Raw genomic sequence first — 25,272 nt, forward strand, 5'->3', positions numbered from 1 at the left:
ATATATATATATATATATCTTTCTTAGAAAACATGAAAAAAAAAGGAGAAGGCACTTGATAATTTTCCTTGGCCTTTAACACCATAACAATATTTGATGAATAATTGTGTTTATTTCATTCCAATATTTGGACAATAGTTGAGTGTATTTTTATTTAAAAATTGAACCACCGTCTCAATTATATAAAGTCACTTGGGTAGATTATGCTTTTATACTTGTGTCTCAAAGTGTCTTGTTTCAATTGAAATGGCTATTTATACTAATTGAATATGATGCATGTTTTACTTTGGATACTGCGCTTTTTATTTTTGGGGGATTTCAGCTCTCTGATCTTGTTGTGACTCATTTTGACAGATTTCATACCTAGACTCTTAAGGTTAATTTGGAAAATAATAGTTTTAAACTACAAAGACTAAAATTTAAATTAAATGCTCTAGATGAAGTGAAAAAGTATTTGAAAATTCTTTGCAAGCATGCATTTAAGAAAAGTAGCTGATGGGATGCAATCTATACTTTAGTAGTTGTCTAATTGATGTAAAACCCACAATTGTGACTTTTTGATGATGTTAAATAAGCATTTGTGGTTTAAAGAAGCTGATATTAATCAATTTCTTAATGATTTGCCATCATTTAGAGATAGATCTTGTTGACTTAGTTCTTTAATCATCATTATCCAATTTGCCACATTTCAGGATGAATTATTCAGAACATTTTGAGTTAAAAACACAAGTGGATGTGTTACTTAAAAAAGGAATTTATAGGAAAAATATGAGATATTGCATTATTGTATTTTACCTTCTTTACTTGCACTTGAGAAATGTGGTAGTTGGAGGATGTGTGTTACTAGTAAGATATTTTATAAGACCACAAACAAATATAGATTTCTTTTACCTCTTTTGGATGATATGCTTGGTGTTGTGATATTTTTTGAAGTTGATTTGAGGAGTGGGTAATATTAATGATAGGTGATTTTTGTTGGATTAACATATGCACATAGGATTATAATACTCCTATTAGATTAACAAACCTTGTCTTGTGATCATTCATTTAAGAGAGGTGGGTAATATTAATGATAGGCGATTCTTGTTGGATTAACATATGCACATAGGATTATAATACTCCTATTAGATTAACAAACCTTGTCTTGTGATCATTCATTTAAAAGATTTTATTTATTTTTATGATATTCTAATTTATAGCTAGAGGCCGAGTAATCCTTGTGTTCCTTTGGTGCATCTTATGCAAGTGTTTGAGATTTTGGAAGTTCAGTCTGAATTGAAGTAATCTTTTTCTCTCTATCCATGATCTTTTGAGATTTTGTTATATATATGAATGGATTATTTGTTGATTTTGATTAGGTTAAAAAGTGATTAATGATGAGCCAAAATATATTGATAGCATGTTTTTAAGATATTTCCTGATTTATCTATTTTTTTATAATGATTTATTAAAGGTTTTAATGTTGTTATGAATCTAATTGCAAATATTCTAATGGAGAAATTTAAATGGACCAGATATGTTGATCATACTTTATTGAAATTAAAGAGTGACTTACCGTGTTTATGCAATTAGGTTGCTCGATTCTAATAAGGTGTTTGGGGTTTCTTATGATGCATTTGAGGTATTAATTGGAGCATTGATTTAAGAGCATCCCACTGCATTCTTAAGTATGAAATTGAATGAGACTAATAGAAATATTGATAATTCTATGCTTTAGTGTAAGCTTGTGGGTATTGGAGATGTTATTTATTGCCTAGAGAGTTTGTGTTATATTTTGATCTACACAATTTGAAATGTCATTAATCTCAAAAGGTTTTTGGGGGGGGGGGGGGGGGAAACACTATGCTTTAATTGAAAACAAACTTGTTGATGTTTTGATTATAGTTTATATTCTTTTGCATGTAATGCATATTAAGGTTATTGAGTTTGATCTTGTAAAGGTAGAGTATGTTACATGCAAGGATTTTGGTTAGTATTATAAAGGCTCACAAGATGATTTATATTTTTTGCTTATTAAACACTACATGTAATGATGGTAATTTGTTTAAGGACACCCATCTTTATATTCTTTATTCATATTTGAATGACTTTTGATTCAACAAGAATTGGTCTGGAAAGAGCTGGCCAACAGCGAGGACAGAGGCCTTGGAGGGTCTGGCGGCAACAGGAAGGGATGGAACGAGCAGAGATAATCACCACCTCGGATGAGTTACAATCGAAACACCTTCTTGCTGTTGGATACAACCCTCGGAAAAGAGAAACTTTTTAGAGGCACCTTCCAACCCTCGGAAAAGAGAAACTTTCGTCGTGCTCGGTTACTAGTGGCGGCACCTTCCAGCTCGACTTCTACTCACCTTTCGTCCTCTCCCAACTTTGAAAGTTCTCCTTCGATTTTTTTGGTTTTTCTACTGCAATTTCACTGTTCTTAACGTCGTGCTGACTTCTTTTGGTGATGGCTTCGAACAGAACATATGTTGCCGCCCTTGCGGGTGCCCGCGCTTCAGGTACTCCAAAATCGTGCTCTTTGGAGGTAGCCACAAATTAGGGCAACGCTCGGTAACGACGACGATCGCGGGAGAGGGGTCGGGATCGAGCCGAGCGGGAGAGGCTTCTCTATGACTCTGATACCATGTCAATTTTGAATAACATTTTTTCTCACTGAATACATAGATAATTAACCTATAAATAGGCGAGTACAAGAGATAAAAGGAGGAAAGAAATTTTTCTACAATTAAGTAATTCCTATAATTATGGAATAAACATAAATACCTATAATTAAGGAATTACCCTTTTAAAGAAATCTGGTCGGAAGAATGAGAAGTTTGACATCTTTTGTACAGAAACTGAATGTAATCAATTTGCTTCCTCCTGTCCTCTGAATTTAATTGGGAAATTTCTTTATATTTTATCCCAAAATGGAGTTTATTCGTAAGGAATTCGAGCTTATGCTTCTTGTTGGGAGTGAAAAATTAGACTTCTGGATAGAAAACACATTCTTATTCAATTTAATAATGAAAAGGATTACACGCGATTATTTATTACAAGACTAATCTGGATTGACAACAAAACAATGAAGATTTTGAAATAGTTTGTGGATTATAACCCACAGACTGAACCACCAATCATTGCGGTTTGGATTCGCCTCCCTTACCTGAAATTTTATTATTTTACTAAAAAAGTGTTGTGTTTTATTGTTTCAGCTTATGGTAAACCACTCAAAATGGACATCCATACTTTTAATATTTCTCGTCTATTTGAAGTCAGAGTACTCGTTGAAAGGGACATCACTTTAATCGCTTAGGAGAAAATTTGGTTAGACACACAACACCATGGATATTGACAAAAGGTTGTGATTGAGTCTTTTCCTTCGTATTGTTCAAAGTGTCGTATGTTTGACCACTCCAGTTCTCAATGTCATCATCTAAACCCCCACCTCAGACCAAAGAAGCAAAGTGCTCTGCGAGAGGCAGTGATTCCCTCTCCTCCTGATATGATCCAAGTTATCGACAATATTGATCATCAAAAGGATACCCCTCAAGATGCCACTATCCTGACAGACAATATGCCAATCATTCAACCTACACACAATGTTGTAGTTTCCCCATCTTTGGAACCTCCTTTCGTGGGGGCGAGGGAGACATTTCAGACTTCGCCTGCTCTAGAACCTATCATTGATGTTACGGGTGTCAATATTGCTACTGCTTCTCTACCGCCTCATCAGGTCGAGCATGATGTTAATGTTACTCAGACACATGGGGTTCATGATGTGCAACAGCCTGTACTTGTCCGACCACCTTTAGACTAATTCGCTGATCGGATGGAGAAGGACAGGTTTACACATCTAGAAGGAAGAAGAATAATGGAGACCTACTTGGCTTAGGAATCTCATGGATGATACTTTGGTTACTTCGGGTAAGGGTACACACCTCACAAATTTGTTAGCTGGCTCTCTTCCGAGAACTTGAGGCAGAGGCAGAACTAAACTGACTTGTCCCTAGTTTTTTGCGCGCGTTGGTGGTTTTTGGTTTTTTAATCTTATATGTATCTTGTCCTTTTTGGGACTTTGTGTGTGTTGTATCGTTTGGGTTGAGCCTTCTTTTAGGCTCACCCATACATCCTATCTGTAACTTTTCTTCTTTAATATAATTGCCCTAGGGTTTTTTCAAATATAAATATATATATAGATATAGATGATGGTAGATAGAAATAGAAGGTAATTGGTAAGGAAATGGATGGAATAAGAAGACATAGAAAGGGAAAGGAAGAGAAATAAGAAAGGAATAGAAATAGGAAAGGAAGGGGGGTGTTAGATTTGGAACGGGAGGATCCTTTCCCTTTGGGCGTCAAGTCCTCTGGGCCGAGAGACCCCTTGGTTGGAATGCGGTATTGTAGCAGCTACAACACCGCGTCCACGATAAACTACCGCATCAAAAAATCTAAGAAGTTGATGCAAGGAGGCCAAAACCATTTATAAATGTGCAACACATTAAAACTAATGCCTTCAAATTTGAAATTCTAAAAATCTCAGTAGAAATCCATTTTTAACACATCTATTTTGACTTCACAGCTTGATTTCTGATTTCTTTGATTTAATGTTCTGTTTGTTCTATGACATTTATTTTTGAAGCTAATTCTTGAATATGAGATTGGGTTCATTGCTCATGGTGGATTTCATATATTGCTTGTTCACTAGCAAATTAGATCTGATTGTGATGATTCATTTATTATTCTATAGGAGGCTTAAAATTTGTTTCAAGATTTTCTTGATGAGTGCAAATGTTAAAATTGTCCTAGCCAAAGTTGTTCAAGTTAAGTACATTTGATGAAAAGCTTTGCATTTATTTTGCTAGAAACATATCATCAAGTAATAATTTTTTGTATAATTTATCTATTCTCTTTTTATCAGTTCATTTTTTTTTATTTTATTTTGCAATCATACTAATGATGATGGCGCATATGGGTTTTATTAACCAAGAAGGATGTTTCTTAGCTTTAGGTTATTGTATTTTGTTGGCATGATTTCAATCTTGATTAAATTTATATTACTTCTTCAAAAGGGTTGAGAAGGACATGGTGGATTGTTTTCAGGTTTGGAATCTAAATTTCAATTCACCGAAGTTGATTTTTTAAGCCGGGTAAATTGATGGAGGTTTCCATCAAGTTTGTATTATTTTAGAAAAAAATGAAATATACAAGTATTCTATGCATAACTTAGATTCCTGTATTTGTGGGATACAATATAGGCCCTTATGGATTTTTCAAGAAAGTGAAAATGTGCGTTGTTGGATTTGTGCCCTTTCTACTTGGACTTATCCATGTATGGCAATGGTGTGGTTCTTGCCAATGTTTAAAATTGTACAATCATATGTTATGTGCTTTCCGTTCACGAGGCGAGGTGGTTTAAGGTGTAAGCGTCATAATTTGAAAAAATTGTGTAAGCCAAAATAAAGATATATATATATATATATATATATATATAAAAGCCTAAGGGCAAATATATTAACACGAAAAAGATATAGAAAGATTGTATGAGAGGGCCTAAAAGAATGCCCAATTCATACAATACAACATACACAAAACCTAAATAAAACAAAGATACATAAAAAAAAAAATCAAAAGGTCACAAAAGGGCACAAAAGTGCTAAGGACGTCCCACGTTAGTCCTCCAGTCTCGAGTTCTCGGAAGTAAGCCGGTTAACAAATTAGTAAGGTGAGTACCATTGCCCGTAGTAACTAAAGTATCATCCATCAGATTCCTGAGCTAGAGTAGATCTTCATTCTTCTTCTTCCTCCTGGATGTGACCTGTCATTCCTCATCCGAAGATTGACTCATCTGATCAGTAGATTCCAAAGGTGGTCGGACATGTGTAGGTCGTTGCATATCATGATCCACTTGAGCCTGAGTAACATTAACATCTTTCTGGACCCGATGAGGCGGTAGTGGAGCAGTAAAAATATTTCTACCTGTATTATTGGCGATAAGTTCTATGGCAGACAAAGTCTGAAGAATCTCTCTCTCCCCCACGATAGGAGGTTCCAAAGACTGGAGTTACAACTGGGGAATGAATGGTTGTCATATTGTCTACGGGGATATTGACGTCTTCCGGAGTATTCTTCTGATGATCAATAGTGTCAAAAACTTGGAGCATATCAGGAGGGGGAATCACTAATGACAAAACACAATTTCTAGCGGAGCACTTTGCTTTTTTGGTCTGAGTTGGGTTGTAGATGGTGACATTGAGAACTGGAGTAACCGAACATACAATAGTTCGAATAATCGACGGAAAAGACTCAATCTTTACTTTCTGCCAATATTCATGGTGTTGTGTGCCCAACCCGATTTCCTCATAAGCGAGTGAAGTGATGTCTCTTTCAACAAGTACTTTGGCTTCAGATGGACGGGAAAGATTAAAAGTAGGAATGTGAAAGATTAACTTCAGATGGACGGGAAAGATTAAAAGTAGGAATGTCCGTCTTGAGTGATTTTCCATAAGATGAAGCAATATAGTACAATACTTTTTGAGAAAAATAATGAAATTTCAGACCAGGGAGGTGAATCCAAACCGGAATAATTGGCGGTTCCGTCTGTGGATCAAAATCCACAGACCATTTCAGAATCTTTATTGCTCTTTTATCAATCGAGATTATCCTTCTAGCAAATAAACACATGTAATCTTCTTCATTGTTAATTTGAATAAGAACGTGCCTTTCATCTAATAGATCAATTTTTCACTCTCCAACAAGGTGCATAAGTTCAAATTTTTTGTCAATAAGCTCCATTTTGGGATGACCATATAGAATTTTCCCAACCAAATTCAGACGATAGGAGGAAGCAAGTTGAATACCATCGTCTTCTGTAAAAAAGATGACAGACTTCCTATTATTCATACTAGGATTCTTGATGTCCTCCGCTCATCCAAATGGAGAAAAAGATGGCGATTTAGGTGTACCTGAGACGTGAACACCCGCAAGGGCAACAACATACAATCTGTCCGAAGTCATCCCCAAAAGAGGGAGGTGGGGCTGTGGGACAACAAAGTGACAGCAGAGAAAGAGCAAATTCCGAAAGGGAAGTCGAGCAGTGGGCTATTTGAGCCAGAGGAAAGCCCGCCCCCAGACGTCTTTCACAGTATTGCGAGCGACGACAGGAGCCAGAAGCCCGTGCTTCTCGGGATGACAAAGAACGAGCCGCGAGCCGCAGAAGAAGCCGAAGCCCGCGCCTAGATGTCCTTCAAATGTCGCCCCTTGCCCGACGCCTTCACGTAAGAGCTGCTGAATCACGAGATACAACAAGCTGCTGCGACGCGACGACGAACAGGCGACAAAGACGAAGACAAGGAAAGCCGAAATCGATGAAGATGCAGTGAATCAGAGAAAGCAGGGTTAGGCGAACCCTAGCAAAACGAAAGCGAGAGCGACGAAGCCATGATATGTATATATATATATGTGTGTGTGTGTGTGTGTTTTGTCAATAAGCTCCATTTTGGGATGACCATATAGAATTTTCCCAACCAAATTCAGACGATAGGAGGAAGCAAGTTGAATACCATCGTCTTCTGTAAAAAAGATGACAGACTTCCTATTATTCATACTAGGATTCTTGATGTCCTCCGCTCATCCAAATGGAGAAAAAGATGGCGATTTAGGTGTACCTGAGACGTGAACACCCGCAAGGGCAACAACATACAATCTGTCCGAAGTCATCCCCAAAAGAGGGAGGTGGGGCTGTGGGACAACAAAGTGACAGCAGAGAAAGAGCAAATTCCGAAAGGGAAGTCGAGCAGTGGGCTATTTGAGCCAGAGGAAAGCCCGCCCCCAGACGTCTTTCACAGTATTGCGAGCGACGACAGGAGCCAGAAGCCCGCGCTTCTCGGGATGACAAAGAACGAGCCGCGAGCCGCAGAAGAAGCCGAAGCCCGCGCCTAGATGTCCTTCAAATGTCGCCCCTTGCCCGACGCCTTCACGTAAGAGCTGCTGAATCACGAGATACAACAAGCTGCTGCGACGCGACGACGAACAGGCGACAAAGACGAAGACAAGGAAAGCCGAAATCGATGAAGATGCAGTGAATCAGAGAAAGCAGGGTTAGGCGAACCCTAGCAAAACGAAAGCGAGAGCGACGAAGCCATGATATGTATATATATATATGTGTGTGTGTGTGTGTGTGTATGTATATATATATGACGGAAGTGGGAGTCTCTGCTAGGGTTTCGCCTCACGGCGAACCTTAGCCTCTGCTACGGTATTTTCACGCTTGAAGAAGAAGAGGAATTCTCTCATCTGTTTTGTCTTCCGTCGTCAACTGTGCCTTTGTGCTCGCTGCTTGCTGAAGGACAGGCTGTACCATTGCGCTTCTGCGGCTCCATCTCCTGTGGCTCGTCTTTCGCGGTTTCAACCCGATCGCGGCTCGTTTGCGACTTCGCCCCGATTGCGGTTTTCCATCTTCTGCGGCTCGTGTTCTGCGACGTATCCGAACAGAATCGCGTCTCAGGCGCGGCTCGTTTCTGTTTCACCCTCTGCTGGATTTGACAAGGTTACAGTTGATCCCCTTTCGGATTTCGCTCCTCCGTCTACGTAAACTCGCTATTCTTTCTGCCTCTCTTTAGTGGTGATGGCTTTGGACAGATCATATGCTATTGCCTTTGCGGGAGTCCATACCTCAGGTACTCCTAAATCGTGCTCTTTCCTTCCTTCGTTTGAGTTGATAGAGGACATCAAAAAACTTTGTAGGAAGAATGGGAAACCTGTCAATTTTTTTACAGAAGCTGAATGTAATCAACTTGCTTCCTCTTGTCGTCTGAATTTGGTTGGGATATTTCTTTATGGTCATATCAAAATGGAGCTTATTCGTAAGAAATTTGAGCTTATGCATCTTGCTTGTTGGGGAGTGAGCTTATGCATCTTGTTGGGGAGTGAAAAATTAGACTTATAAAGGGAAGATACATTCTTATTCAACTTAATAATGAAGATAATTACATGCGATTATTTGCTAGAAACGTAATTTGGATTGATAACAGAGCAATGAAAATTTTGAATTGGTCGGTAGATTTTGACCCACAAATGAAACCACCAATCATTCCGGTATGGATTCACCTCCCTGGCTTGAAATTTCATTATTTTTCTCAAAAAATTTTGTATTCTATTGCTTTAGCTTATGGTAAGCCGCTCAAGACGGACATTCATACTTTTAATGTTTCCCGTCCTTCTAAAGCCAAAATACTCGTTGAAAGGGACATCATTTTTATTGCTTCTTAGGAAATTTTGTTAGACACACAACACCATGGATATCAACAAAATATTTTGATTGAACATTTCCCTTCGTATTGTTCGAACTATCGTATGTTTGATCACTCCAGTCTCAATGTCATTAGTGATTCCCCCTCCTGATATGCTCCAAGTTATCGATAGAATTGATAATCAAAAAGGATATCCTTGAAGATGCCACTATCCTCACGGGCAATATGCCAACCATTCACCCTTCACACAATGCTGTAGTTTCCCCATCTTTGAAACCTCCTTTCGTGGGGCCGATGGAGACATTTCAGACTTCAACTGCCCTAGAATTTATCACTGATGTTATGAATGACAATATTGTTACTGCTTCTCTACCGCCTCATCAGGTCGAGCAAGACGTTAATGTTACTCAGACAAATGAGTTTCGTGATGTGCAACAGTCTACACCTGTCTGACCACCTTTGGACCAATCCACTGATCAGATGAGACAATCCTCGGATGAGGAATGACAAGTTTACACACCCATAAGGAAGAAGAAGAATGAAGACCTACTTGAGCTCAGGAATTTGATGGATTATGCTTTGGTTACTTCGGGTAATGACACGCACCTTACCAATTTGTTAGTTGGCTCACTTCCGAGTCACTTCCGAGAACTTGAGGCAGAAGCAGGGCTAAACTGAACTGTCCCTAACTTTTTGCGCGTGTTGGTGGCTTTTGGTTTTTTAATCTTATATGTATCTTTTCTTTTTGGGGATTTTGAGTGTGTTGTATAGTGTGAGTTGAGTGCCTTTTTTAGGCCCACTCATACAACCTATCTGTATATTTTTCTCTTTAATATATTTGTCCTAGGGCTTTTTCATATATATATATATATATACATATATGTCGCGTATGCAGATCAGTTAGTCGGACATCTGCTTGTCAGTTGTAAGTCCCCTCTGGTTCGAGTTCCCCCCGAGTGTAGGGTGTGATACTCGAATTATAGGCGCATGAGGGTTGACCGAGACTCGTATCATAGCCTCCGACCATTTCTTTTAATATATATATAAAGATTGGTTTGAGGCTATTATACGAGCCTCTAGACCAACCTCATGTGCTTAAGAATTTCATCTCGCACATAAGCGAGATCGAACCCGTGACCCAGAGGTCTTACAAACTCTGCCAACCAAAAAAATTTCTACCATGACGGAAAAATTTAAGTTTGCTCTTATTGAAAAATTTCAGTGGGGACACCCTCATATGGATGTTATCAAAAAGAGTGTTGATGAACTTAAGCTAGTAGGCAAGTGAAAAGTGAGACTCATAGATAAGAGACATGTGTTGATCTAACTAACAATGACTGAAGACCACACAAGAATTTTCTCCAAGAAATATCTTAATATCGAAGACAAATCAATGAAGTTACTCAAGTGGTCTCCTAATTTCGACCCAAATCATGAAACTCCCACTGTACCGGTATGGTTTAGTTTACCTGTCTCAAGTTGTATTTTTTTCATCATCAGGTTCTCTACTCTATTGGAGTCATTCTTGGAGTTCCTTTGAAACTAGATATGTCTACTTTCAACCTAACCAGATCCTCGGTGGCCAGAATACTGGTGGAAATGGATATTAATTTACCAGATGTTACTGAAGTCTGGCTGGGCACAACCCATAATGGGTATTGGCAACAAATTGTCATGGAACACAAACCCCCATATTATATCCACTGTAAGATATACCCACTGTAAGATGTTTGGTGCCACAAATTTCATGCTAATTTGAAATCTAAGGTTCAAGTGAACAAGGATGGGTCTAACCCCACTGCTGTGGACATTTTAGTTCCACCTGAGGAGGATACTACCAGACAGGAGGTGTCGGTTTCTCCGTAGGACCCCCCCAATGACACTGTTGTTACTGTTACTGCGAGTGATGCGATGCTGGCACCTAATCAGGAGAGCCTTGTAGCTCCACTTTTTCAAGAAGTATCCGGTGTAGCTACAACTTATATTTCACATATTGTAGAACCTATTGTGGGTATTACTGTTGGTAATCCTTCTGCTTCAGCTCTACCCCATTAGGCGGATTCTTCGGAGGAGGAGTGACAGGTTTACACTTTCAGGAGGAAGAAGAATGGAGATTTACCAGAGCTCAGGAGTCTTATGGATGATACTTTGGTTACTACGTGTAATGGTTAGCACCTTATCAATTTGTTAGCTGGATCCCTATCGAGAACTAGAGCCAGAGGCAAGACTAGATTGGGATGACCCACACTTTTTCAGCACCGGGTGGTTTTTAGGTTACTTTTATTTCTATATGTACACTTATTTTACATATTTTGGTGTGTGTTGTATCGTGTGGGTTGGGTGTTTAGGCCCACCCATACAAATCTATCTGTACCTTTATCTTTAATATATCAGCCCTTGGACTTTTTCATTATATATATATATATTCCAGCATGGTAAAAAGGACATTGTGTTTATATAAAATAACAAATTATATAACCTACACAATATCTTATACAATTTGCACAAATAAAAATATAATGTAAACATTAACTGAGCAAGTCATCAAACTAACATGGAATATAAAATGAAAGTAATATAAAATACAAAGTAAGACGTAAGATGAGTTTAGAACGGCAATATTCTCTCTCTTATTATCCAACCAACATAATAATATCCATAGATCTAAGTAAAAACATACTAAATAAACAAAAGTTAGAGAAGAAGGCGATGGTAGCGACAACAAGAGCAGCTGTCAACGGTAACGATAGCAGAAGCGCAGACAACGATGGCTGCAACAGGAGCGACAATAGGCTATAGTAAAAGTAGGCGACTGCTATAGTGGAAGCAACGGTGTTATTGCTGGCCGCTGAAGTGGCAAGCGGTGATGGCGATGATTGAAGTATAGGGGATGGTGGCGGACGTGCCAAAAGTGGTAGTTAACGACGATGTTGAGGAGCTTAAAATGGGAGAAGGGAACTCTTGCATGTGAAAGTGCGGCTTTTTGTATTCCAATTGTCTAATATACGGAAAAAACCTAAGCATGAGAGGCGCATACCTCAGTGGAATTGAGATGAGGCGTGCCTTAACCAATGTGAGGTGTAAGCCTCACCCGAACTGCTCAAGGCGTATGCCTTAAACGGTGGTTCTTGTAATTGGCTAATTATGATCTTATCAGAGATTGATTGATTCTATGATACTCTTATCTACTAACCTAGGTATGTTGAGTTTATAAGTAGCGGTCGAAGGCATGTAATTTATAATTTTTGGCTAATTATGATCTTATGAGTGCAAGTTGAATGTGTAGTTTCTTAGAGGAAGTCATTGTTTTGTACGGATATAATGCACGATTTTTCTTTTCTTTGGTAATTTTGTTATTTGTTATTTCTTCTACATGATTTGTTTTTGGTTGTTCAGTACCTTCATTTTAGTAAAAAAATTCCATGTTGAAAATGTTATTTTGTGGAAATTAGTTCTTTTGCTCGTTGATTTTATTTGTTTTCAAATTCCTGCTAAAATTCTCAGATTTTAACAAATGCACTTTTGTTCTTTTATCAACATTTCACATAGGTTGTAATGCTTGGACTGGATGCAGCGGGTAAGACAACTATATTGTATAAACTGCACATTGGTGAAGTTCTATCAACAGTTCCAACAATAGGTATGATTACAAAATCAAATCCGTATTTTACTTTTTTTTAACATTTTTGTCTATTATACTTCTAGCCTACTGGTGAAGTCTTGACAATCATGCTGTATTAGAAACTCACATTCGTCTCATCCCCTGGACTTCGTAATCATCTTCTTACAATAACCTTTTTTGAACTAAACAAGGAAAAAATATCTAAAAATGATGGTGTATGAGGTGTGTTTATCCAGGGTTCCTATATTTGATGTTTCAATCACATTGCTTTTACCTTAGGAGGAGGTTTCTATCGCATGGTTGTAGATTATCTTCTTAACATTCTACCAGAAGTTGCTTATTGTTAGACTTTTGGATGCTTATTTATTGCTTTTTTTATGTAATTTTGAATTATTGGAACTTTGTATTCAATGCTTAAGGATCCACTTTGGTCATTACATGGTTTTGGATAACACTTCCATGCCTTTTCTTTTTCTGCTTTGAAAGCGCAGCCTTGAGGACCCATGCACTAATGAATTTCTGCTTGTTTGATTTTACCACCTGCGCTTTTAGATTTGAGAAGGTAAGTTAAGAGATTTTCAATTTGCATTTGAAGCTATTATGCTATTAACCGAACGGTTTTGTTTGTGAAGCTTCTACTTTTTCATTGTTTTTTCCTCCTAGTTTTCTCTTCTACATGCCATTTTGAAGTTCTTTTTTATATGCTTATGTTTCTAAGAATCTACGTTAAGTCCAAGAAAAAATTTCTTTGTCAATTGCATGAAGGCAATTTTAAGATTAGTTTTGTAGCGCATTTTATGCTTTCTAATCACTTGCTTTATTGATACCAAATGCGATAGGAATAGGGTCCGTATTTCGTAATATGTATATTATATGGATATACAAAATAATGGAACAAACAAGAAATAAATCCCATGATGCAAGCTAGTAATCTAAAACCCCTATGGTGGAATTCAACTTGGATGAAAGATTCAGGAGCTTATGCTAGATTTTGTGAAAAAAACCTTGAGGAACACAAAATCCACACGCAGAGATGTAATAAAAAAAACTCTCATGATGCAAGCTAGTAATCTAAAACCACTATGGATTGTCTTTGATGAAAATGGAAAAAATGGTAGAATTTTCGGGACCTTTATTCTAGATATTATGAAGAAATTAAGTAACACGAAAGTCTCACGCAGACATTCATTCTTATGCGAATGAAAGGAATTTTTATTGCAGCAAATCTTACAAAACCTCATCACCTTACAACCAATAATGCAAAATAATTGATTTAACAGTGAGGGGAAGAGGAGAGAAAAAAGGGGAAATAAATCACAAAAAAATCCTCAATTTAAATATGGCGATCTCGTAGGATTTAAAGTCTTACATTTGATCAAAGCGTTATAATCCCTCAGCGAGGAGGATTTACACAATTAAAATGATTTTATTTTAGCAATCAATGTTTCTTTCACATGCTTCCTACCTCTATTTATAGTAAGAAAATAATTCAGGAAGAAACGACTAAGGATTATCCGTCAGCCTCATTCTAGAAATTTAAAATCATAAATGCTACAAACCTTCTTAACTGTAGAAGCTGCAAAATCACCTTGGAACTGCCAACAGAAGTATATGCAACACAAAATATACTTTAAGCACCGTATGAGATGCTGAGGTACTGCTGCTTATTTAGAAATCTCAGCAGAAGTATAACTACGATCCTGCTTAGGAAACACAAGCTAAAGTCCCAGTATTGTAAAGCGCAGCTAAAAATTGCATAAAAAGTCCCTGAATTGTGAAGTTCTTCCATTGCGAGTGTTGTAACGGGTAACGGGCGGCTGGTAAGTATAGATTCTAAGGGGCTCAATATACTGGATGAAGGAATTGACTTGTCAAGAGGTAATTACTGCTTTCACATAATGACAAGACATTTGTTTGCAATGAAATATCATTCTTCTAAAACTTTTTGAACATGTTTGTTGTATATAAATTCTTTCCGACTCCTGCAGTCTTGTTTAATAGACTTGTTATTAGACTTGTGTTTTATTATTATTTTTAATGCAGGTTTCAATGTAGAGAAAGTTCAATATAAAAATGTGATCTTCACAGTCTGGGATGTAGGCGGGCAAGAGAAGCTGAGGCCCTTGTGGAGGCATTACTTTAACAATACTGATGGATTGGTAATTAATCCCTTATTATTATACTTTATATGCTTTCTTAATTTTCACATGCAAAGTTCTATGTTCGTTTTACTCTCCGCTGTTAACAAAAAGTTGGAAGTATTTTCTTGCACTAGTTTATTTAGCTCAATTTTATAAATATTTTGTTTCTATTAAGACATCTTTTTGTGGGTCACCGTGCTTGTTTCAGTGATATTTGTTAACTATTATATATTTGTTTCAGTATGCTGACAAACTTTTTTTTATAGTGGAATGAATACAAGAAAAGATATTTACCAATAAAGGCCAGAGTGGAAAAAGAACTACCACAACATAAAAAAGATATAAAGTATTCATTTGGACCATAGCTTGATGTCTAATGAAAGAAGGTGAGTGGCAATATAAATAATATGGAATCTCTTATCAATTAGAGAATTGACATTGTGAATGCTCTAATCAATATGATAATTTTTCTGATAAATAATTGTTATTTTGTTCACAAGCGGAAAAAGAATTAGATTTTTCAAGATCTCGCGGAATATTCGCAATTATAATAGCAACAACTAATGGAATGACCAACACGAGTGGGCTAGCTGAGATAGGAATTTTAGCTATTATCTCAAGAAGAGAAATTAGTCTTGGCTTTATGACCAGACTTGAACAAACGTGGGGGGATCTTCTACTAAAGGGGCAAGAGGAAAATTATAAGCATTAGGTGGAAGGTCCTAATGCGGACTCCAAAAATTTTACGCCTCGGCCTCCCTCGAAAAAATAAGAATGAAAGCAGAAGACGGAGTTTATCGTGAGGTTCCAGGTCAAATTTTCAGAAGGCGGATGAAATAGTATATAAAACACTACCCATAAATTTCACCCTCTTTTTATGAGGACATTAAGATCTGGGGTTTGAGATTTCCCATAAACACAAACCCTTATGATTAATTATCTCTCCCAATAACGGGAGAACACTTTCAATTAAGGTTATTCATTAGACATTAAGTATTCAAACTTGGCAAATAGTAACAACAAATTTAAAATTTGAAATTATGAAATCATAATTGTGAGCTTACAAATGGATTGTTGGGGGGGGGGGGGGGGGGGGGCTGTCATCTCTGGTCGTCTTGGTCCTTTGTATACTTAGTTAGAGGAGGTAGTTGAATTAACCTGATAGAAATATTCTTATTGGTACTTATGGGTTGCTTATCTCAAAAGAATCTCATAGATGTGGGGTGGATGCTTGTCTGAGGGGACTAATTTAAGTCGAGCTTAACTTACAAATAACACAAATATATCCTATGATTCATAACTCAAAAAGCGAAAATACTATGGGAGAACATATGAACTATAATCGTGATCATAATATAAATGTTCCATGTAGCGATAAATCACCTAGTCAGAGAGTTTAGTCATAATTGTTTCTTTTGTGGAGCATACTAACCTAACCATGCGGATAAAAGACTCGTACTATTTAAATATTTTTAGATTTTATAATTTAAAAGTTTGACTTTATGAAAAGATCCCCTTTGATTGAGATTCACCATCAATACGACCATCATCTGGGAATTGATTATTTGATTTAAACCTTATAGACTCTTCCTCGCTTATAGAAGATTGGGTTCAATAATTGACACATGATTGAATTTGAAAATTATCAAATCTGTCGTGCTTACAATATATTGGGTTCATAGTATGTATCATTTGAGATTTAGAAATAGACTTTGAGACTTGATTTTGCTAATAGACATCTCCAGTTGAGATTCAATATCAACACGACTATCATAAGGGTTAAGTTATTACTTAAGCATCGTTTAAAATACTAGTCTGTTGACTCCAATCTTTATGAGAAGGATTCGTTAGGTATATTATAGCTCAATTTTGTCAACTTCAGTCCTTCTAGGGAAGAGAATTGAACTGGCCAAAGTAGGACTTACAACATCACCCTCTAGGCAAGACAGTCCGCAAGAGAGCATACACAACTTTATGGTTTTAGATTGACTTGAAAAAGGGTTTTTATAAATGCTTTAAAATGTTTGTTTTCCGAGACATTTAATTTTAGCATAAACATGCAATTAGCCAATGCAACATTCTTGGATGTTCAAATGTAGCCATTCAAGATAATATCAGAGCACATGCGGGTGTATTAAAGTTGATTAGCATGCTCCTTATTTGAATCAAACTATTACAAAAATAATCATATGTTTGCTCGTATAGTATTCTTAGATACCATGATCAAGCATTCAACATTACAGTTGGAACATGTGTGGGTGTGAAATTTAAGATGCACATGCTTTTCAGAGCTATATATTTAAAAATAATTTTCGAGCAAGACTGCGGAGCATTCTCAGACACCTAAGTTTAAGCATTTAGAAGCACGTCAAAGCATGCATGAGTGTTAATTTGGAGTGATTTTTAGGTGATTTTATTATTTTTTGCTCAAATATGTTATCTTTGAAATTTATGCAAATATTTTATTTAAAGCATTCAATTTTGTTTTCTGTTCGCTAGTGCTCGTGTTGCAGATCTTGTGGCAAGTAAAACATTCTCGATTTAGATTGTATATTTGAAGTTATGCATTCTCATACGATTGGCTTTTACTTGAGTGCCCAAAATTATGTTGCTTGATTCTAAACATTTTGATTAGTCGATAGAATGTCTCATTTGTATTTATAGGGGAGCTAGCGTGTTCACATATTTCATTAGAGCTCGTTGAGTCGTCAAGTAGGTTCTATTTATATTCAATTCCATCTTTTTATTTAATAAATTATATAATAATTTAAGTATCAATTATATCCTTAATTTGTAATCCAAAAACTTTATTTTAATTACATTTTAGCCCAAATAAGTTCATGTTCATTATTCATTGTAAGTGTGTTCAAACGAAATTTTAGTAGTCTCTCAACGCCGTTCCTGCTTGGGGGCTGCATCTGGGAGCTAAGACCTTACCATGCTTAGAAAAGAGTGTATGGTCAGTGTTTTTCAATATTGCGGCTTTGGGGTCTTCAAAATTCACCACATTTAAAAAAAGCTTTCATGGGGTTCGTGTACCCGTATAGGAAAACAACACACACATGACTTCTCCCGTGGCATCAATACGACACAAACGTGTCTCTAACCCACTATATTTAGAAAAGTGTGCATGGGGTTTCAAATACTTATATGAGAAAAAAACATAATACAAACAAGCTTTTCCTCATTTGGTCGAGATGAAGCGCTTACATCTTTGCAATGCGGCAATGTACCCTTTTTTGGTTTAATCTGTTTTACACCTTGCCTTTCATATATGCAGCCAAACGTGCTTAGCATATCAACTCGTAAGTTGCTTTAGCAAGCTTTCCTAGTAGAGGCTTCCTTGTTACCAATAAAATACTAGTGCAATCGACTCTGAGCATCTCAGCAAGTTTGTCCTCGTTTTCCTTCTGGATCACTTTCATTTCGTCTTGCAGTTTTCTAGCATCTATTTGCTCCTCTACAGTAAATATGTTGAATAAGACCATAAACCTGAAAATTGTGTTCCAAGAGGGTCACTTTGATTTTTATCTGGATGAGCTTGGCTTGCCTTGATGTGGTACGCCATCAAGGGGGTTGCAATGAGGAGACCTGATGTGTGCGTATGAGTGTTTCACGAGTAGGTTAAAATGGATAAGGCAATGGCTGCCAGTGTGAACTGGGAGCAGCACATAAATAGGACAGTCTCTATTATGCAAAACAGTGAGAAGTGCAGAGGAAGCTTGCCTAGAGGGCTTTTGATACCAGAGTTAACTCAAACAATGATTAAAGCACAAATATTATTATTGAAAGCAAATATGCGATTACAATCACACACAGTTGAAAAGAAAAAACAAACAAACACAGCTAGATGTATCAAAAGGTGGTGGTCGGTTTGGTGAGTGGATAATAGGAGGATGGTGACAAGGCGGTAGATGGCTGTAGGAGACGGAGGGTGAAGTTCCGGTGGGCTGCGATTTGGAAAGGTGGAGGTTGGCCGTCTGAGAGATAGCAAGTAGGGGCTGGTTGGAGGGCTGTAACCTCAGCAAACAGTCGGGGAACAACTGTTCAGGGTGGCGGCAACAAGCGGGAATGATGGAGGCAGTGGTGGAAAATGCGTGGGACTGCGGGACAACAAGGGGAGGGCTATCACGGGGCTGCAACAATTAGGAGGGATGGCTGGACAACGAAGACAAGCAGCTGGAATGAGCGTCGACAAGGTGGGAGGTGTCTGGAAAGGATGGCAGTAGTTGGAGGAGGTTGTGGCTGACGGCTGGAGTTACAAGAAGACAACAAGAGGGCTGTCTGGTGGTTCCGACAAAGGAAAGGCGACGGTGACAATAAGGGGATGTTTGCGGCGGATTGGAAGTTGAGGATAAATACTCCCTCCGAGACAAGCTATAGCCGGACCACAACTCGACCCTCGGAAGAGTATCACGTCCTCAGATGAGCTACAACCAAAGCACCACCCGCCTTTGGATACAATCCTATAAGGGAGAAACTTGGATATCGACGACTGTTTTGAATAGAAACATGACACAAAAACTAAACCTAGACTCTTTGAAACACAAATATAATAATTTGATAAATAAGAGTGGGCCCAAGGGCCAACATACCACTCCACAACACAAGAAAGCCTCGACAAAACCAATGCAGGTGAGCCACGCTTGACCCACTCACCCTTCAAGCTTGACTTATTTAAAATTTTTATTGTTTGAACTTGATTTGTTTATGATCAGTGAACGAGTATTTAAATAAGCTAATAAACAAACTAAAAATTCAAACGAGTATCTAGATTTTCATATAAAAAAATTAATAAATAATTTTACAAATATGATCACACCTACTAATTTATTGATTATAAACTCTGTAAAAATGAAAGATAACTCTTGAACTATAATCATATGAGATGTAATCTCTCATATTTTAGCATGTTCATACTTTCAAGTTTGCACCCAACTCCCACATTCAGATGTAAGTGTTGATTTTCCTATAGTTATATTCACTTGCCCTTGCCCTTTCTTTTTCTCGCTTCTGCTACCATGCGGGAGACGCTTGCGCTAGGTTTTGTGTAATTGAGAGATGAGGTTGGCTCTTGATTTTTTTGGTTGGGATAGTCACATCAACAACACGGAATTGAGCAAGAGGTGGTTGTGGTGGACTTCAGGTCAAATAATAAAAGACGGATGGCTGTGCTGTCGTCGTGCGAACATAAGAAATAAACATGGGGAGGAAGGTAGTGATTTTGGGAGCGGGAGGCTTTTGGGATGGGGATAAGAAATGGAACAATCGGTGGTTGTGCTGGGTCTAGAGTAGGGAGAGGGCTGGGCTGTACGAGAGATAAGAGGAAGACGAGAGAGAGACGAAGGACACTTTGTGGGTTTGTTGCGGTGATGACGCCGTCAAAAGAAACGCGGGATCGTGTCCCCACATGTGGGCGTGGGAGTCTTCCACCCTCCAGTTGATTGGACCAAGCCGGTCTATACCTTGAAGACCCGACTCACACTTCCACGATGGTTTGACTCCTTTTCACAAAGGGACCCAATCATAGTTATCTAGGGTTTATATATTTGATTTTCATGTTTTAGGTTTTCAGATTTGGTGTGCTTTCTGTTGAGACAGCTATTGAAATCTCAGTTTTTTCCATCGATGGTTGTATCCAAGGGTTGAGTGGTGCTCTGACTGTATCTCGCTTCCGAGGGTCGTCCAGCGTCGCTGTCATAGTCTCGCAACTCTTTACCTTTGTTGTTTTATTGTTCTTCCTGTCGCCCGCAAGCCATGCCACACATCATCTACCTCCTAGAAATCTTGTTGTAATCGCCACCCTCCAACAATCCAATCTACCTTCTTTCAAAAAAAAAAAAAAAAAAAAAAAACCTAACCTAATCTACCAATTCTAGCTCACCTAGCCAATCACCATTACCCCTAGATCGATCTCTAGTTGAGTTTTTGTGTCGAGTTTATTATCATTTCCTGTTTCATCGTGTTGATTGTAATTTCCTATTTGTTTTCAGTATCAATATCTTGTTTTTTCGTCTTGTTTGAGTTAACTTCTATATTTTTTGGTATCAGAGTTAGTCTAACCATAGTCTTATCATAGAGTTATCGGAATCCCCCACTACCCAACCCAATCTCCACACAAAAATCTTTCCCTCTGCTGATTTTCTAAATTAGCCCCCCAAAATTTTCCTTTCCGAACCTAAATCCACTCCATGGACTTTCTTTCACCTACCAAACCTAAACCCTAGCCACGCCACCAGAGAAACGATTGTCGAAGACCTAATAGGGAGTAAATTATATTATACAGCTTATGAGAAATCCACGAAGAGATGTTCAGAGTATTTTTTTGGAAAATATACATTATGAAATCTTTCAACTGCAACTGAGGCTCGCCACATTCGAGAAGAGTCCATCCAGTAGGGTCACCCAAATTTCATTTAATCCCGGAGATGACGAACTACTATCCCGAAGGTTTGGCATAAAATATTGGAGAAGTCAGGATTTTGAAGTAAATGTGTATTTGTCATATTTTGATGGTCACATTGTTTTGGACGAGTTCATCAAGTGGTTATGGACATTGCAATGTGTTTTGAGTACTAGGACGTTCAACCGGATGGAATGATGAAACTAGCTGCCAATAAGTTAATTAAGAGCACACCGCTATGGTTGGAGGACGTGAAAATTCTTCAACAGCAAGAACGAAAGAGTAAAATTACTATATGTTTCAAGATTAAAAGGGAAATACAATGCTAGTACTTACCCGCACATTATAGACAAGATATGTGCATAAGATCTTTCCAGTTACAACATCCCTGGGTGATCGCCTTATCTTATAGGTATAGTTCAACCTCAAGATCAAAGAGCAAGAGTCCACCCAGCGGAACATCCAAGCTGAACTCGCCTGAGGAGACATTAGTTCAGAGTAGAGACGGGTGGAACCAATATGCATTCTCACACCCGTCCCAGCCAGAAAGTGTTACAAGTGCCACAAATTTGAGCATATTGAATTTGATTGCGCAACCCAAAGAATGATCTCTTTCACTGATCACGGAGTAATTGAAGAAATGGGCAATGCCACAGTAGACATTGAAGAATGCGAGGACACAAAGGAGTACTATATTATAATTGATGAGCGACAAAAGCACACATTTCAAACTGAGCCCATGAAAAAGACTCCGACAGAGTTAGCATTTGTGGTCTATGACAGTCCAAAGTTTGAGAACCAACACCAGACACATAATAACTCCAGATAAGATAGTTTCTAACTTTTCAGATGTATAATCTACTTCCTAAGCTGTCTTTACTAAGGGAGGTCCAACATGTCAGAGATGAGAGTTTTTTGCGTCACTCTTGGAAGTCTATGGAGTCATTTGGGTTTTAAAATCAGTTCAACAGTGTATTCACCGACAGATGACCAGACAAGATTGATGAACCACAGTTGAAAATTGCCTTAGGATCTTTGGGAAAAAGAATATTCTGCAGTGAGATCCAGGTCCTTTTAGAGAAGAAGATGTCTCTCCCGAGTGATTATACTTCAATCTGGTCCAACCCATCATAGATCTCTTTCCAGAGTTGATTCCTCCTTACAGAATTATTTATCGGATACATTTAGCTGAGTACGAGAAGTGAAAGAAGAAGTTTACAGACTTGAGCTCGAGAGTTACTTCGCAACATTCTACAATTATATGTAGCTTCAGCTCAGGTTGTGTCAAAGGAGCATGAATGCTTATTCTATCAGGATGTGCTTTAAAATGACAACGCATGCAAGAGTGACTTATTAGGAAGTTACAGTAGCTCCACCGCTTTCAACATAGCCGACCTAACTCTTTACTACGAGGAGCTAGAAACTTTGATAGATAAGGTCGAAGCTCCCCAAATCCCGGGAGACTGACGTGGGAGTAAAAAGGGATATGGGGTCATATCTTTGCATGCAGAGTCTTCCTTGTTCCAGACGTTTGGAGCGAATCGATCCATTCTTGGGAGAGTCGTTTGTCTCTTCCATGATGGTTTGGTGCCTCCATTCCACAAAGGGACCCAATTCTAGTTATATAAGGTTTATAAATTTATTTTTCATCTTTTAAGTTTTTTCATTTTTGTGTGCATTCTATCGGGACGGCTTTTAACATCTCAGATTTTTCCTTCGAGGGTTGTATGCAAGGGTTGAGTGGTGCTTTGACTTTATCTTACTCTAGAGGTGGTGGCTATATCCAAAGGTCAAGTGGTGTTCTGGTTGTATCTCGCTCTCGAGATGGCGATTTATCTTTCCCCCATCGCTCCCCGCCGCTGCATGTTGTCCTTCCCTACTGTAGCGTCCATCAGAACACCAATTATTGTTATTTTTCTTGTAGTTCCCCTATTTCCAGTAGCCTCCCTCCTTTCCCAGTTTTGCTGCCCCCCACCATAACCACCTCCACCCTTTCACAACTTTCCGACATCACTTCCCGTCGCCGTTCCGCACTTCCCCCACCCGAAACACAGTTGTTTTCCTGTTGTCCAACCACCATGCATCGTTGTCATAGCCCTGCAAGTTTTCTTACTATTCTAGTGCTATCTAGTCATCCGACATCGTTGCCGCAGCCCCACAGCTCCTTCCCTTTGTTGTTTTACTGCTCTTCCAGCCGCCCACAAGCCTGTTTAATTTTATTTTTATTTTTGGTCTAAAAGGGGAGAGGGAGCTGGTGTGTATGCAGATTAGGTTATTAGATTTTAATTTTAATTTTTTTCTTTATTATTTTAGATGAGATGGAAATAATTGATTTAAAGGAGTGGCGACAAGCGTATGGGAGTGATAGGTGGTGGCTAAGGCTTCAAAGAGGAGTTGGAGGGTACTTTAAAAAATTTTTAATATATGTGCCTCAATTTATGTGTTGCTGATACTATGGGTGTTTTTCCTAGACAAAGTTAGTGTTCTGGATGCGCTCGCATAGTCCATTTTGCTATCGGAGGTTGTTTGTACAAATTTATCGATGATCAAATTAATTAGGTCTCAAATTACGCATGTACCGACAACATGTCGTTTCATCATATGTGGTCATTTTGATCAGTGAATGTTCCATAGGTAATTGTGATGCTCTAAACACAACGATGGAGTCCCTTTTGCAAACGAGCATTGTTTTAGCTGAATTTGAGCTTGATCGAGATACTTCATGTTTGATCTTGTGACTTCACATATATTTGGTGACCAAATCATCCACGTAGCATTCTACTTGATTGTGAACTCATTAAAGTTAAGTTTGATATGAAATTTTGGTCAAATGACTTTCTGATCTAGGGCTAGCTTACATAAAAATTTTAAGTGATTAAGAATTGTCCTGATCATCTTTTGAAATTTTCTTTGAAGATGCATATTTTTGCATGAAAATAATTATATGAATTAAATTAAATTGTGAAAATTTACATTGTCTCCTCTGATGTCTTAATTGACCTATCAGTAGGGTTACATAAAAATCCCAAAATTATTTGACTTTAATTTGATAAATTATGATAAATTATGCCCTTAGGGGCAAAAATGTAATTTTGGATATTTTAGTCTGGCTTAATCATTAGGCTTAATCAAAATGGAAAATGAGTAATTTATAATCTTAATTAACTGATTTGATAACTTTGATAAAAAATGAGTTTAATTGGTAGAAACCCACTTCACTTTGCCAAATTACAAAATAAAAGAATAATTCTCATAATTATCAAAATTTTGGAAACTTCATTAGCATAAAATGACTTTTGAATTTAGGGGTATAACTTTGGAAATCAATGATTTCACATTCTTGTTTGATAATCAAAATAATGTTTAAATGATCTTGATAATGATCACTTAAAGTTTTAAATCTTTTCAAAATCAATACACACACTGAATATATTCACTTAGGTCTTAAGGACTTAGTGGTGAACTTAAGTTGAAATTCACTTGTTAAAAGAGGATTAGAAAAATCAACATAATCAAACTCTTTTAAAACACCACAAGTCCAATTAGGACTAAAATTTGTCTATGTGTTCTTAATAACAACAATTTTTCTCCTAAAGGGTCTTCACCCACATAATTTTCAAATTGAAATGTAAATGACATTTATCTTATTCTTGGGAATAATCAAAACATCAATGTTCACTGAGCATCAGGTTGTTCCTAGGATGAATTATTAAACAACATAATAAAGTTTAAATGGACCCAAGGCCTTTTAGCAGACATTAAGAAGGTTGCATGGACCTGCTCCCTACTCTTAACCTGGTGAATACCTTAGGGATCTATTAAACTTAATATGTTTTACTTAATAATATTATCCTTAAAATTTAAGAACCC

The 25,272-nt window shown here is 37.6% G+C and overlaps 1 protein-coding gene across 1 annotated transcript in view; it reads left to right on the forward strand.

Annotated features, from left to right (window-relative positions):
• LOC110020716 (ADP-ribosylation factor-like) overlaps positions 1 to 25,272 on the forward strand; it is a 73,358-nt gene that overhangs the window by 20,216 nt on the left and 27,870 nt on the right. The window contains exons 3-4 of the mRNA XM_020718908.1: positions 12,786 to 12,876; positions 14,902 to 15,017. Of these exons, the coding sequence (XP_020574567.1) occupies positions 12,786 to 12,876; positions 14,902 to 15,017 (207 nt within the window). The remainder of the gene's footprint in view (positions 1 to 12,785; positions 12,877 to 14,901; positions 15,018 to 25,272) is intronic.

Source organism: Phalaenopsis equestris, unplaced genomic scaffold, assembly GCF_001263595.1.
Source record: "Phalaenopsis equestris unplaced genomic scaffold, ASM126359v1 Scaffold000107, whole genome shotgun sequence".
NCBI lineage: Eukaryota > Viridiplantae > Streptophyta > Magnoliopsida > Asparagales > Orchidaceae > Phalaenopsis > Phalaenopsis equestris.